The sequence below is a fragment of the Salvelinus alpinus genome, chromosome 16 (assembly GCF_045679555.1).
Source record: "Salvelinus alpinus chromosome 16, SLU_Salpinus.1, whole genome shotgun sequence".
In the NCBI taxonomy this organism is placed as follows: domain Eukaryota; kingdom Metazoa; phylum Chordata; class Actinopteri; order Salmoniformes; family Salmonidae; genus Salvelinus; species Salvelinus alpinus.
Window position 1 is genome coordinate 5583530 of NC_092101.1, and position 16525 is coordinate 5600054.

Below are 16525 nucleotides of genomic sequence, written 5' to 3' on the forward strand. Positions count from 1 at the left end.
AACAAGACAAGAGATATATGATATCATGCTTCTGACCCAATCCTGTGTAGAAATATGGTTGTTGTTTAAAAAACAGATTTCTTGTTTTCCATTTCATATCAAGCCCTCCTCTACCCTTAACCTAGGTCTAGGCTACTAAGGCTGGTTAAACAGCAACGTGTTGTTTATTTCTTATCCTTGCCTTGCAAAGTAGCATATCCATAAAGGTGTTTAGTCAATGTGCCTTGAACAGAAAATATACTGCACATCCTTAAACACACACACATACGGTGCATTCGGAAAGTATTCAGACCCTTTGACTTGCCACACATTTTGTTATGTTACAGCCTTATTCTAAAAATGATGAAATTGTTTTTTTCCCTTCATTACACACAATACCACATAATGACAAAGCAAAAAAAAAAGGTTTTTATACATTTTAGCAAATGTATGAAAAATAAACTGAAATATCACATTTACATAAATATTCAGACCCTTTACTCAGTACTTTGTTGAAGCACCTTTGGCAGCGATTACAGACTCGAATCTTCTTGGGTATAACGCTCCAATCTTGGCACACCTGTATTTGGGGAGTTTCTCCCATTCTTCTCTGCAGATCCTCTCAAGCGCTGTTAAGTTAGACGAGGAGCGTTGCTGCACAGCTATTTTCAGGTCTCTCCAGAGATGTTCGATTGGGTTCAAGTCAGAGTTCTGAATGGGCCACTCAAGGACATGCAGAGACTTGTCTCAAAGCCGCTCCTGTGTTGTCTTGGCTGTGTGCTTAGGGTTGTTGTTCTGTTGGAAGGTGAACCTTTGCCTCAGTCTGAGGTCCTAAGTACTCTGGAGCAGGTTTTCAGCAAGGATCTTTCTTTACTTTACTCTGTTAATCTTTCCCTCGATCCTGACTAGTCTCCCAGTTCCTGCCACTGAAAAACATGCCCTCAGCATGATGCTGCCACCACCATGCTTCACCGTAGGGATGGTGCTAGGTTTCCTCCAGATGTGATTTTTGGCATTCAGGCCAAAGAGTTCAATCTTGGTTTCATCAGGCCAGAGAACCTTGTTTCTCATGGTCTGAGTCCTTCAGGTGCTTTTTGGCAAACTCCAAGCATGTCATGTGCATTTTACTTAGGAGTGGCTTCCGTCTGGCCACTCTACCATAAAGGCCTGATTGGTGGAGTTTTGCAGAGATGGTTGTTCTTCTGGAAGGCCCTCCATCCCCACAGAGGAATTCTGGAGCACTGTCAGAGTGACCATCGGGTTCTTGGTCCCCTCCCTGACCAAGGCCCTTCTCGCCTGATTGCTCAGTTTGGCCGGGCGGCCAGCTCTAGGATGAGTCTTGGTGGTTCCAAACTTCTCCCATTTAAGAATGATGGAGGCTACTGTGTTCTTGGGGACCTTCAATGCTGCAGAAATGTTTTGGTACCCTTCCCCAGATCTGTGCCTCGACACAATCCTGTCTCGGAGCTCTACGGACAATTCCTTCGACCTCATAGCTTTGGTTTTTTCTCTGACATTTTTTATTTGATTTTTTTCACCTTTATTTAACCAGTCGAGAACAAGTTCTCATTTACAACTGCGACCTGGCCAAAAAAAGCAAAGCAGTGCGACAAAAACAACAACACAGAGTTACACATAGGATAAACAAACAGAGTCAATAACACAATAGAACAATCTATATACAGTGTGTGCAAATGTAGTAAGATTAGGGAGGTAAGGCAATAAATATACCATAGTGGTGAAATAATTACAATTTAGCATTAACACCGGAGTGATAGATGTACAGATGATGATGTGCAAGTAGAGATACTGGGGTGCAAAAGAGCAACAACAAAAAAAACAATATGGGATGAGGTAGTTGGGTGGGCTATTTACAGATGGGCTGTGTACAGGTGCAGTGATCAGTAAGCTGCTCTAACAAGCATTTCGCTACACTCGCATTAACATCTGCATGTGACAAATAAAATGTGATTTGATTTGATGCTTAAAGTTAGTGAGGGAGATATAAGTCAACATACACGACATACACTGTCAACTGTGGGACCTTATATTAAACAGGTGTGCGCCTTTCCAAATCATGTCCAATCAATTCAATTTACCACAGGTGGACTCCAATCAAGTTGTAGAAACATCGAAAGGATGATCAATTGAAACAGGATGCACCTGAGCTCCATTTCGAGTCTCATAGCAAAGGGTCTGAATACTTTTGTTAAGGTATTTCAGTTTTTTTTTTTTTTTATACATTTGCTAAAATTTCTACAAACCTGTTTTCGCTTTGCCATTATGGGGTATTGTGTGTAGATTGATGAGGATTTTTTTTTAATGATATCCATTTTAGAATAAGGTTGTAATGTTAACAAAATGTGGAAAAAGTCAAAGGGTCTGAATACTTTCCGAATGCACTGTATGCGCCTAACTGCATACTTAATTTAGCTTCTTCAAGTATCCATACCCATCTCCAGAGAGAGCATCTCATCCAGTTACCAAAGTAAACTTACAAACTTATTTCAGAAAGAAAACGCCACGTAGAAATATGTTTAACCATTTATTAAGCAATGGATAATGCAAGTCTTGGCGATATAGGCTCTGCTCCATCAGGGTAGCTCACTGCCCAAGCAAAGCATCAATATAAAATAGCCTACAGGCAGTGAGTGCGGTAAGCTATACCAATCCCCCCGGCAGGAACACAGAACCTTACAGGTAGAGGCTGGGGTGATGGTGGGAACAAGAAGCCAGCACATAGTAGCAGGAAGTGGCAGCAGGATGAGTGAGCAGACGCGGTCAGCTTAAATAGACCGCCAAAAAAGGTAGGCCTGATTGATACTAACCTCTAATACAATAGATGCCATCTCAGCTGATGCGTCAGCCTGAGGAGGGGCGCTCAGGTTTATTTTCTGAACTGGCTCCGCTTAATTTAAATGATTCATTCCTATAATGCAGTATCAACGGTAGGCCTAGGCTATATTTTGCATATTGAGAACCTGCCTCACACATACAATACATTTTACGGGAGCCTAGTATTTTTATTTTAGGAGAAGTGCGATGAGTAAAGATATGTACGCTAGGCTTTTAAAGCCAATTACAACCATATTGACTGCCAACACTCCAAACATAGGCTATTGAGCAAACACTGGATGTTCATTTTTCTTTTACTAGTACTGAGCTTTTAGAGGAGTGCTGTTTCCCCCCGCCACAGAAAAACTATTAATAAAATGACTGGCATTACTGCTTATCACTTATTAACCATAATGTATTCACATTACTTTACTTTTGTGTATATTACATTTGTTTTAGGCCTATTTGAAGACTATTATTTCATTCCAAGTCATCATCTTATCTCTATAGAACTGTTGCCTATGCCCTCTGACACAAATCACTCTTTAAATAGTTCTTCAAAGTAAAAAACACATACTTTTAAAACTGCTGAATACAAACTATCAATCTTAGATCATGTATTTTCAGGTAGAGATACCTCACGAAGCAACTGCTCTTTATCCCTTTCAATTGCGGGTTCTTTATGTCTCTTCTCCATCTCAGAACATACAAGTAGGTGTGCAATGGATTATGGTCATTGTAGTTATTCACCATGTTTTCTGTGCTAAACTATGTAGAATATTGGCCTGTTGGAAACTACACCTCCCTACTATATCTCACAGTTCAGGCTTGATCTGATTTATCGCTAGATAAACTGCACATTGCACTCAAAAAACAAAAAAGAACGAAATGGAATGAAAATAATTAAACAACTAACAGTCAATTAGTTGTTTGAAAAACTTTAAATAAGCAAAATTTCGGTTAAATGCTCAGCACGATTTTTTACTGTTGCTATTACTCATTACTGTGGCCTATACTATTTAATGAACAGTAGTATCAATCCACAATGGACCAGGACGAGAATAGTCCATGCCCCCAGCTGAATTGGAGTTGATGAAAACGCAAAGACAGTCAATAACCTACAGAACTTGAGACAAACGCATGCAGTATTAAGCCATGGAATGCGTTGATTGGCCAGTCAGTGGCCAAGCCCTTGTCACACCTACAACTTGTTTATTAATCAAAACCCAGCCCTTTCGCGCCACCATCAATTATTTCACTCATAATTCCAGCTGTGAAAATAGCAAAAATATTTGACACACCCCCAGACTTATAGCTCTACCGACAACGCTTAGATTTACCATTGAATTAGTAAGTAAGTAGTCTTGCATGAGCCTTGGATTGTGCGAGTCGAAACGGCTCATAGGGCAGGAGCCTATCTCCTGTTTCTGTAGCGTGAGGAAGCTTGATGTACACCCCGTGGGACAGGACACCAGTTTATCGCAGGGCCTTACCCCCAATCTATCTCCTAAATGCTGAGTGCCAAGCAGAGACGCATCAGGTCCCATTTTTCAGTCACAACCTTCCATACTCAGGGCGGACACCCTAACCACAAGGACATTGCGTTAGGTTTGTTAAAATAGAGTCCCTAGAGAGGAACTAGGGTCAGAGGGGAGGTCCCATCCTCTTCTGCCTGTGCAATGGATATGCAATGCTTTTAGGAAGTAAAAAAGTTGATAGAAAGAGAAATTGAGTGCACTCCTAATGTGCTGGGTTTCACATGATGTCAGAATGAGTCAACATTCTTAAATGGTCCGATAAGGAACGGAAGGAGGCTGTACTGTCTGGGTCTGATATATATATGGAGATAGAACATCTGCCTGTGTGTTCTCCTTTGTTGCATGCCAAATGGCACCCTATTCCCTATATAGGGCACTATGTATGGAATAGGGTGCCATTAGGGACCCTACTCCCTACGGTCTCCATAACGAGAGCCCAGGCAGCTGAGACGGTGATGTCATAAAGGAGAGTTTGTTTTGAAGGGTGGGATTCATTACCACGCACATTAAATATTTACAACCATTACTGGGCTGAGTTTGCCAATTACTACTTGCCAATCTGCTCCCCTATTCATGAAGGAAGAGGGGGCTGCCGGAGAGACAGAGAACCTCCAAATGCAGGCTCTGGAACTCATAACGGGTATAAAAAAAGAGAGAGAGAGAGAGAGCGAGTGCGAGAGCGAGAGCGAGAGAGAGAGCGAGAGAATATGCTGGGACAGCCCAGACTAGCTCCAGGGGTAGTCCGCTTTAAATCAAGCATGTCCGCCCACGTGGTCCTTACCTTGGCACGGCGAGTCTCCCCAGAGCCTCTTCAGGGAGGACTCCACTTCCAGGACTGTGGCGCTCCACTTGAATACCAGCCCGGATGAGGCGGGAGAGCACTCTTTTTCCATGGTGTGGATTTCGCTGTCGTTCAACACCCGCTCCCAAATGTGCAGCTGCGTGAGACTACCCGAGAAGGACTCTGCGCTCTTGAACGAGCCCCCGAACGAGTCCTGCTCCTGGCCCAGGATGAAGTGGCCATCAGGGCCCACGTCACCTGCGCTGTACAGGCTGTCGCCCCGGTTGACCGGGCGGCCGTTGGCAAACAGGGCCCAGTGTCCGCCGTGGCGCGACCAGCTCACGCACAGCGAGTGCCAGGAGCCATCATGGCGGAAGGCCTCCTGGTAGGGCCCGTGCATGCCATGGACCAGCAGAGCCAGCTGGATGGGCTGGCCCTGGATCAGCCTGGCGCGGAGCTGGAACTCATTAATGAATGACTGGATGGAATAAGAAAAGACAGTGGAAAATCCGTAGCAGGTCGGATCGAAGCGGACGCGGGTGCAAACGGTCACTTCGCACATGGCGGGGAACTTGTGCAGGAGGCGCGCGTTCTTCACGTCGGATCTCCCATCAAACTCCAGGATAAGGGTGTCGGCGGAACCTTTGCATGGTGGACAGAGAGAGAACAGTCACATTCATTGTACAACTTGGACACAGACATAAAAGGGAAGGAACGATATTACGCAACTCCAATTGTGGTCAAATGTAGGTTGCAAACACTTATTCACTAGACTGCAGGATAGTAAGGCCAATGGCCATGTCCTCAGTCCAATTTAAAATGTCTGCACAAAGACTAGAGGCCGACCGATTAATTAGGGTCGATTTCAAGTTTTCATAACAATCGGTAATCGGCATTTTTGGACACTGATCATGGCCGATTACATTGCACTCCACGAGGAGACCTCTAACAAAGACTCTACTGTGAGACAGAGAAGGTGCTGAAATCTTAAAACTGTCAAATATGGCAATGACTGAACTCACTCTTTAAGTGTGTCATGACTTTCCTGCCGATCCACACGGGATGGGTTATGTTCAGGGACTTTAAGAAGGTGGTGAGCTCTCGGTTCTCGAAGGTGTTGGATACCGTGGCTAAGGCCCCCGAGCGCTGGCTACAGAGGTGTCCGGCCCCATGCCACGGTAGCCTGTCGGGTACGTACTCGTAGTAGGACTCGTCGTATGTGAACATGGTCCTGCTCTCCGACGTCAAAGCTGTATCTGCCCAGAGAACACAAAGAGTGGTTGAGGAGAGGAGCGAGATCATGTTCATTAGGGTACCAAAGGTTTTGAAGCCTTTTGCCAAATAAATCAGAAAATAAGCTTTTCTCATTGAACCGGTCCTTACCGTTCAAGTCCGTTTTCACAAAATGGAAAGCTGTTGGAAACGAGGAGTCACTATCTGAACTTGTCCAAAAAGAAAAGCTATTTCCCCCCATTGCAATAGGTTTTCTAACATTTTGCTACAGTGTGCCCAAATGAACATGACCCTGGTTAACAACGCAGCTCACTATCTAGGAATTTGTATGCACTGCTAGGAAATACAGGGACTTATAGTGGCTGTCGTTGCACTATGGCTTTCTTGGGCCTCTGTTCAACCATATTTTTGGTCAACAATGCCCATTTTGCATTATCTCAGCATAGTGGGAGATTAATGACAGGAAAATGGCAACTGCTGGACGTACAGTATAACTGAGACCACATGCTCAATCAAATCAAATCAAATTGTATTTGTCAGATCCACCGAATACAACAGGTGTAGACCTTACCGTGAAAAGCTTACTTACAAGCCCTTAACCAAACAATATGGTTCAACCCCAATTAAGTGCGGTGAAGTCATGAGTTCTTACAATTGTACGAGAACTCAAATAATAACTATAGGTTATAACTTTGTCATACATGCCTTGTAAGTTACAGTTCATGGTGGCTGTTATGCAACGTTACTACCAGCTTTAACTCAGAATATATCACTTACATGTCAACAGATTAAAGACTACTTACCTGATGTACAGTGATGAAACCAAATCTACGGAATAAAACAAAACCTAGGTTATTGTATTATCATTTGATTCCTGACATTTGATGTCTTATCTAAATCGCTATCAAGTGGAAAACTGGGGACCCCTACTATAAATAGGTATATAAATACATGTTGTAGTAAGAATAATATTTGTGCTTGTGAAGTAGCCTATGATAAAGAAAATGTGTCCATTTAGGTGTTTTAAAACAACGTATGGTGTACACTAGTGTATTTATGGTCTGAGTAGCCTGACCATGTCTATGTTCCCTCAGCCGTATGGTCCCTCAAACTTATGTTCCCTCAGTCCCCACAGCCCTATGCTCCCTCAGTCCCCACAGCCCCATGTTCCCTCAGTTCCCACAGCCCTATGCTCCCTCAGTCCCCACAGCCCCATGTTCCCTCAGTTCCCACAGCCCTATGCTCCCTCAGTTCCCACAGCCCCATGTTCCCTCAGTCCCCACAGCCCCATGTTCCCTCAGTTCCCACAGCCCTATGCTCCCTCAGTCCCCACAGCCCCATGTTCCCTCAGTTCCCACAGCCCTATGCTCCCTCAGTCCCCACAGCCCCATGTTCCCTCAGTTCCCACAGCCCTATGTTCCCTCAGTTCCCACAGCCCCATGTTCCCTCAGTTCCCTCAGTTCCCACAACTCTATGCTCCCTCAGTCCCCACAGCCCTATGCTCGCTCAGTCCCCACAGCCCTATGCTCCCTCAGTCCCCACAGCCCTATGTTCCCTCAGTTCCCACGGCCCTATGTTCCCACAGCCCCATGTTCCCTCAGCCCCATGTCCCCTTAGTTATATCTTCTAAACCCGGGGTCGGCAACCCAAATGAAAGGAAGAGATATTTTTCAACTTCCAGTCACCAATGATTCAATACTAGGCAGGGCAAACACGTTTTGGTGATTTCTGGTATATCATCAAAATAATTCAATCAGGGCATGTTTTTGGACTCATTCATTCGTTTTTACACGATTAAGTACAATACCATTGAAAATGAATGTTGAAAATGATGCTGTCGCTGCTTCCTGTTACCAAGATTTTGATAAACACCTCAATGTGGGTGGGGGGGGGGTGCACTTTTGAAACTACCACAACTCAAAAACCCACATGGAAACTAGAGATATTTTTTACATCATGAATAGATAGATAGATGACAACCTGCAGAACACAGTCAGCTACTGTACATGTTGGAATGTTGCATTTTGATACGGGGGTCACAAAAACAAAAAGAAACACAACACTGTTTTGTCAACCACTCATCGATTATCACGTTGAAATCAATTGCACGAGAGGGGGAGATGAGGTTGCACCTGCTGTTAAAGCAGCTAAAAAAAAACACATGGAATCTGGGAATAATATGTACATCACTGGTTAGAGGACAATTTGTAAAAGACAGCTAGCTACATTTAAGTGTTGCATTTTGTTTCAAGCGGGTCGCCAACGCTGTAAGTGTAACGCAACACTTTCTTTGTTAATCACTTCCATCGATATCACGCTGAAATCAATAGAACAGGGGGCAAACATTTGGGGTGTAGCGGTGTTTAAACTAAAACTATTCAAAGGCCACAGAGACATTTTGAATTACCTATACATGGTTGGTTAGATGAGAACTTGTAGAAGGCTTATATCTATATTTTGGAATGTCAGATGTTGATTTCGGGAGGCTGCCATCACGGAAAAGGGAACACACCATTTTAAGTCATAGTTTGACTGTCAAATCCGTGTATTGGTGTGTGGCCAGCGATTTTTATAGAGAGATCACCCCAAATTTTCAGTGCCATTGGAGAGTTCGAAAATGAACTCCGTGCTAAGAAAAGGCAAGGTAGTAACACAAACTGTCCACATTAGTGCAATATACATTGAACAAAAATATAAATACAACGTGTAAAGTGTTGGTCACATGTTTCTTGGGCTGAAATAAAAGATCCCAGAAAGGTTCCATATGCACAAATATGGAACATTTTGTACTATGCTCACTTTCAAATTGTGACATGATCGTGAGGTTTCAAATCTTTACCAAGGTGTACAAAAAGTGTCATGTAATTAGAGAAGACAAAAAATTACGAGGACTTTATGCAAGGTTTTAAGAGCAAATTATAGTTGAACCAATGAATGAAACCTCTCCTTAGAATAGGTTGTGATATGGGACACCTCTAACAGCATTGAGTGAGCTACATACAATACAGAAAGTTGTTGCGCCTTCACCTACATTTACGATTCATGCAAGATTATGAACAGTCAACATAAAAAGACAGCTAAACAAGAATGAGAAGATATTCCACAAATAGTTACAATCCACTGCAGTACAATTCAATTACTGTATACAAATTTTATCAAAGTACTTTACAATCTAAAGAAATCCATGTATGACAAAATAAATGATACTTAACAAAAATATAAACGCAACATGTAAAGTGCTGGTCCCATGTTTCATGAGCTGAAATAAAAGATCCCAGAAATTGTACATATGCACAAAAGCTTATTTCTCTAAAATTGTGCTGAAATGTATTTACGTCCCTGTTAGTGAGCATTTGTCCTTTGCCAAGATAATCCATCCACCTGACAGGTGTGGCATTTCAAGACACTAGTGATCATACTGTTTAATCAAACAGGCATACTTGTGCTGGGGACAGTAAAAGGCCACTCTAAATGTGCTGTTTTGTCACTACACTACCGTGAAATTGGCATGCGGACTGCAGGAATGTCCACCAGAGCTATTGCCAGAGAATTTAATGTAAATTTCTCTACCATAAGCCACCTCCAAAATCGTTTTAGAGAATTTGGCAGTACATCCAACCGGCCTCACAACCACAGATCACGTGTATGGTATCATGTGGGCGAGTGCACAACGTTGTGAACAGAGTGCCCCAAGGTGGCGGTGAGGACAGTATATGGGCAGGCATAAGCTACGGACAATGGATAGGTAGAGACTTCAGCTTTCTCCTCATACAGTACCAGCCAAAAATTTGGACACACCCACTCATTCAAGGGTTATTATTTATTTTTACTATTTTCTACATTGTAGAATAATAGTGAAGACATTAAAACTATTAAATAACACATATGGAATCATATAGTAACCAAAAATGGGTTAAACAAATCAAAATATACTTTATATTTGACATTCTTTAAAGTAGTCACCCTTTGCCTTGACAGCTTTGCACACTTTTGGCATTCTCACAACCAGCTTCACCTGGAATCTGATGCAGCACTCCATCACTCTCCTTCTTGATCAAAAAGCCCTTACACAGCTTGGAGGTGTGTTGGGTCATTGTCCCACTAAGCGCAAACCAGATAGGATGGCGTATCTGGTAGCCATGCTGGTTAAGTGTGCCTTGAATTCTAAATAAATCACCAACAGTGTCACCAGCAAAGCACCCCCACACCATCACACCTCCTACATACTTCAAGGTGGGAACCACACAAGCGGAGATCATCCGTTCACCTACTCGTGTCTCACAAAGACATTGCAGTTGGATCCAAAAATCTCAAATTTGGATCCATAAGACCAAAGGACAGATTTCCACCAGGCTAATGTCTATTGCTCGTGTTTCTTGGTCAAACAAGTCTGTTTTTCTTATTGGTGTCCTTTAGTAGTTGTTACTCTGCAGTAATGCAACCATGAAGGCCAGATTCACGCAGTCTCCTCTAAACAGTTGATGTTGAGATGTGTCTGTTACTTGAACTTTGTGAAGCATTTATTTGGGCTGCAATCTGAGGTGCTGTTAACTCTAATGAACTTATCCTCTGCAGCTGAGGTAACTCTGGGTCTTCCTTTCCTGTGGCGGTCCTCATGAGATCCAGTTTCATCATAGCGCTTTATGGTTTTTGCAACTGCACTTGAAGAAACATTCAAAGTACTTGAAATGTTCCAGATTGACTGGCCTTCATGTCTTAAAGTAATGATGGACTTTCGTTTCTCTTTGCTAAATTGAGCTGTTCTTGCCATAATATGGACTTGGTCCATTACAAAATATGGCTGTATTCTGTCTAGAGGTCGACCAATTAATTGGAATGGCCAATTAAGTAGGGCCGATTTCAAGTTTTCATAACAATCGGTAATCAGCATTTTTGGACACAGATTATGGCCGATTACATTGCACTCCACGAGGAGACTGCGTGGCAGGCTGACCACCTGTTAAGCGAGTGCAGCAAGGAGCCAAGGTAAGTTGCTAGCTAGCATTAAACTTATCTTCTAAAAAACAATCAATCTTAACATAATCACTAGTTAACTACACATGGCTGATGATATTACTTGTTTATCTAGCTTGTCCTGCGTTGTATATAATCGATGCAGTGCCTGTTAATTTATCATTGAATCACAGACTACTTCGCCAAACGGGTGATGAATTAACAAGCGCATTCGCGAAAAAAGCACTGTCGTTGCACCAATGTGTACCTAACCATAAACATCAATGCCTTTCATAAAATCAATACACAAGTATATATTTTTTATACCTGCATATTTAGTTAATATTGCCTGCTAACATGAATTTCTTTTAACTAGGGAAATTGTGTCACTTCTCTTGCGTTCTGTGCAAGCAGAGTCAGGGTATATGCAGCAGTTTGGGCAGCCTGGCTCGTTGCGAACTGTGTGAAGACAATTTCTTCCGAACAAAGACCGTAATTAATTTGCCAGATTTGTAAATAATTATGACATAACATTGAAGGTTGTGCAATGTAACAGCACTATTTCGACTTAGGAAAGCCACCCGGTAGATAAAATACGGAACGGTTCCGTATTCACTGAAAGAATAAACTTTTTGTTTTTGAAATGATAGATTCCGGATTTGACCATATTAATGACCTAAAGCTCGTATTTCTGTGTGTTATTATATTATAATTAAGTCTATGATTTGATATTTGATAGAGCAGTCTGACTGAGCGGTGGTAGGCAGCAGCAGGCTCATAAGCATTCATTCAAACAGCACTTTCCAGCATTTGCCAGCAGCTCTTCGCTGACTTCAAGCCTATCAACTCCCGAGATTAGGCTGGCAATACTATAGTGCCTATAAGAACATCCAATAGTCAAAGGTATATGAAATACAAATGGTATAGAGAGAAATAGTCCTATAATTCCTATAATAACTGCACATTTGTGGCCTGCTGGAGGTCATTTTGCAGGGTTCTGGCAGTGCTCCTCCTTGCACAAAGGCTGAGGTAGCGGTCCTGCTGCTGGGTTGTTGCCCTCCTACGGTCTCCTCCACATCTCCTGATGTACTGGCCTGTCTCCTGGTAGCGCCTCCATGCTCTGGACACTACGCTGACAGACACAGCAAACCTTCTTGCCACAGCTCGCATTGATGTGCCATCCTGGATGAGCTGCACTACCTGAGCCACTTGTGTGGGTTGTAGACTCCGTCTCATGCTACCACTAGAGTGAAAGCACCGCCAGCATTCAAAAGTGACCAAAACATCAGCCAGGAAGCATAGGAACTGAAAAGTGGTCTGTGGTCACCACCTGCAGAACCACTCCTTTATTGGGGGTGTCTTGCTAATTGCCTATAATTTCCACCTTTTGTCTATTCCATTTGCACAACAGCATGTGACATTTATTGTCAATCAGTGTTGCTTCCTAAGTGGACAGTTTGATTTCACAGAAGTGTGATTGACTTGGAGTTACATTGTGTTGTCTAAGTGTTTCCTTTATTTTTTTGAGCAGTGTATGTTGCTACGAAGGTTCTAACGATGAACTTAGCCTTAAGAAGTTTTTGGGAAACCAGGCCCTGAACCGTTCTCTCCATATATATATTCTAGTGAGTCTGCTGATACACATATTTTAAAAAGTACACCAAATTCAAAGGGATGACTTTAGATACATGTATGGAATCCCATATTGAATGAAAACTCCACAAGAAAATATGTTGGCCTGCAAGTGGGAGGGTTTTCAGCAGTTTAATTAAATTGTTTTCACAATGTGCATGGGAACCACACCTGCATAAGGTAAATCTGAATCTGAACTACTGAGAAGTGTGTAGGAATGGCATGCATATGAAAGGCGTACATTTCCTAAGTCTGAATCAGGCCCATATTCCCCAATATTGATGCCAATTATGATGAAAATTTGTTCAGTGGGTACTGAGGGAACATAGGTCTTAAGGAACATTGGCTTGAGGGAGAATAGGGCTGAGTGAACATGGGGTGGATCCTTCATAAAATCAGAGCGAAAGTTCAATAACACATTCTTTCAAATATAGAACATGCCCTAAAATAATGAAAACAGTGCACTTACAAGTAAATGGGGGTATAATATCCCAAACCACTGCATCCTTTGAAATGGAAGCCAATGTGAAATTGTTAGTACGGTTTTGGGAAATGATCCATCGATAAAGGCAATCTAAATCAACTTAATTTAAGGTTGCACTAAAAAGGCACAAACTACATGTCCAAATATAATTATTGAATTCTCACTTTAACATTCAAGTTAAAATGACTAACAGTACTTTACACCTACCTGAGATTGGACACCATCCGTTAATACTCAAAGTTTTCGTGCGTTTTCTTTAGTTCACCTCCATCGACATTTCGAAGTCGTCGTGTGATTTTAAAAGACTTTCATCAATGAATCCTCCAGTGCGACATTTTCTCAACAAAAGTAATTAACAAAAACAAATCGGTCGTTGTTTGTAACCCAGAGTCGTCATTCGATTTACACTTCATGAATTTGAGGGAACCTCCTAGGTGACATCAGATTTTATGAAGTGATGCAAAGCCTGAGCGCGCGAAGGGTGGGTGTAAAAAGCATGGAGCCGTTTCAAGCTCTGCTGAGAGAAAAATAACGAACTTACTCACAAGCTGTTGCACAATATGCATAAAAGGAGACCAAAATATGCATGTATGGAGACCAGACGAAAAAGCTAAACAAAAAAAGTCCAGAAATATTCATTTATTATGCTCACTTTCAAATTGTGACATGATTGTGAGGTATCAAATCTTTACCAAGAGATACAAAAAGTGTCATGAGACAACAACAAAAAATGACAAGTACTTTGTGCAAGGTTTATAGTTGAGTGCAAATTATAGTTTATCAAATGAATGAAACCACTCAGAAAAAGTTGTGATATGGGACACCTCTAACAGCATTGAGTGAGCTACATACAATACAGAAAATTGTTGCGCCTTCACCTACATGTAAAAATAATGCAAGATTATGAACAGTCAACATAAAAAGACACCTAACCAAAATGAGAAGATATTGCCCAAATAGTTACAATCCACTGCAGTACAATTCAATTACTGTATACACATTTTATCAAAGTACTTTACAATCTGAAGAAATCCCTGTCTGACCAAATAAAGTATACTGAACAAAAATATAAATGTAAAGTGTTACGCACAAAAAGCTTATTTCTCTCAAATTGTGCACAAATGTGTTTAAATCCCTGTTAGTGAGCATTTCTCCTTTGCAAAGACAATCCATCCACCTGACAAGTGTGGCATATGAAGAAGCTGATTAAACAGCATAAATCGTTACACAGGTGTACTTTTGCAGGGGACAATAAAAGGCCACTAAAATGTGCTGTTTTGTCACCAAACACAATGCCACAGATGTCTCAAGTTGAGGAGCATGCAATTGGCATGCTGACTGCAGGAATGTCCACCAGAGCTGTTTGTTGCCTGGGAATGTTCATTTCCCTACCATAAGCCGCCTACATTGTCATTTTAGAGAATTTGGCCGTACATCCAACCGGCCTCACAAGCGCAGACCACATACCGGCCTCACAAGCACAGACCACGTGTAACCACGCCAGCCCAGGACCTCCACATCCGGCTTCTTCACCTGCGGGATGATCTGAGACCAGCCACCAGGACAGCTGATGAAACTGTGTTTTTTCACAATTGAAGAATTTCTGCATTAACTGTCAGAAATGGTCTCAGGGAAGCTCATCTCTGTATCGTAGTCCTCAACGGGGTCTTGACCTGACTGCAGTTTGCTGATGTCAACGTTGTGAACAGTGCCCCATTGTGGCAGTGGGGTTATGGTATGGGCAGGCATAATATACAGACAACGAACCCAATTACTTTTTATTGATGGCAATTTGAATGCACAGATACCGTGACGAGATCCTGAGGCCCATTTTCATGCCATTCATCCGCCGCATTCACCTCATCTTTCAGCATGATAATGTTTAGCCCCATGTCGCAAGGATTTATGCACAATTCCTGAAAGCTGAAAATGTCCGTGTTCTTCCATGGCCTGCATACTCACCAGACATGTCACTCATTGAGCATGTTTGGGATGCTCTGGATCGACCTATACAACAGCGTGTTCCAGTTCCCGCCAATATCGAGCAATGTCGCACAGCCATTGAAGAGTGGGACAACATGAAGCAAATGGTGGTCACACCAGATACTGACTGGGTTTATGATCCACGTTCCTACATATTTATGGTATCTGTGACCAACTGATGCATATCTTTATTCCCAGTCATGAGAAATCCATAGATTAGGGCCTAATGAATGTATTTCAATTGACGGCTTTCCTTATATGAACTGTAACTCAGTAAAATCTTTGAAATTGTTGCATGTTGCGTTTACATTATATTTTTGTTCAGTGTATACATCTGGGGTTTTAGTGCAATTGGACAGAAAGACCTTTGATGTACACTCATTCTCTCTGTTGATTCTTTCTATTAATGGCATTGAGCCTGTAACCTTTAACATCAATCATCTGGGTCGTGTTCATTAGAGCACACTGTAGCAAAAAAAAATTGCAACGGAAACCGAAAACATTTGTTCCTCATTGGACAAGTTCAGATTGTACTACCTTCCCATTTCCGGCAGTTTCATGCCTACTGAAAAAGTGCCTGATCAGCTGATCAACCCCCTGCGCATCAAACCCAATGTGCTTCGTCATTAGATGAAGACAATCCTGAAGAGAGAGAAACAAGCTTAGGGGCTCCTCTGTTCCTTCCCATGTCGGAAGCAACCAGAGTCCCCTCCTTCCCCTGACCCCTTTCCCGTGTGCTCTTCTCTGAGCCAGAAGACCCACTCTTCTCTTCAAGGCCCTGCGTGTTGAAGGCGGTACTCAGGGACTGCAGGGCAGAGTGGAGCTCGTCCCGGGCTGCCATGACAGTCTCCAGGCAGGGCAGCTGTAGGCTAGATGATGTGGTGGCCAGCCCTGTGCCGCCCCTGGGGAGGCCGTTAATGACTTTGTCGATGGTCTTGGAGGAGGAGGAGACAGCCTCTCGGCAGGTACCGAGGCTGGAGTCACTGCTTTTACCTGGTAAAGAGTTAAATACATGCATTTCACTTCTCGTTTGACTTCTTTGGGTTCCTATAGTAGCTAGAACCTAGCTTTCCTGGATGATTAAACTAATGATGGGTAGATAATAGA

The 16525-nt window shown here is 42.6% G+C and overlaps 2 protein-coding genes across 3 annotated transcripts in view; both read right to left on the reverse strand.

The window, feature by feature from the left end:
• LOC139540678 (adhesion G protein-coupled receptor D2) overlaps positions 1-13947 on the reverse strand; it is a 143630-nt gene extending 129683 nt beyond the window's left edge. Inside the window, exons 1-5 of one of the 2 annotated variants that reach the window (XM_071344529.1) lie at positions 13643-13947; positions 13421-13457; positions 7170-7194; positions 6156-6389; positions 5134-5775 (exon numbers count right to left, since the gene is read on the reverse strand). In XM_071344529.1, coding sequence (XP_071200630.1) covers positions 5134-5775; positions 6156-6389; positions 7170-7194; positions 13421-13457; positions 13643-13659 — 955 coding nt within the window. In that variant the 5' untranslated portion in view covers positions 13660-13947. The remainder of the gene's footprint in view (positions 1-5133; positions 5776-6155; positions 6390-7169; positions 7195-13420; positions 13458-13642) is intronic. The other variant, XM_071344530.1, reaches the window with a different exon arrangement.
• Positions 13948-14059: 112 nt separating this feature from the next.
• The window catches only part of kif14 (kinesin family member 14), a 42994-nt gene continuing 40528 nt past the window's right edge, over positions 14060-16525 (reverse strand). The window contains exon 29 of the mRNA XM_071344528.1: positions 14060-16411. Coding sequence (XP_071200629.1) covers positions 16023-16411 — 389 coding nt within the window. The 3' untranslated portion in view covers positions 14060-16022. The remainder of the gene's footprint in view (positions 16412-16525) is intronic.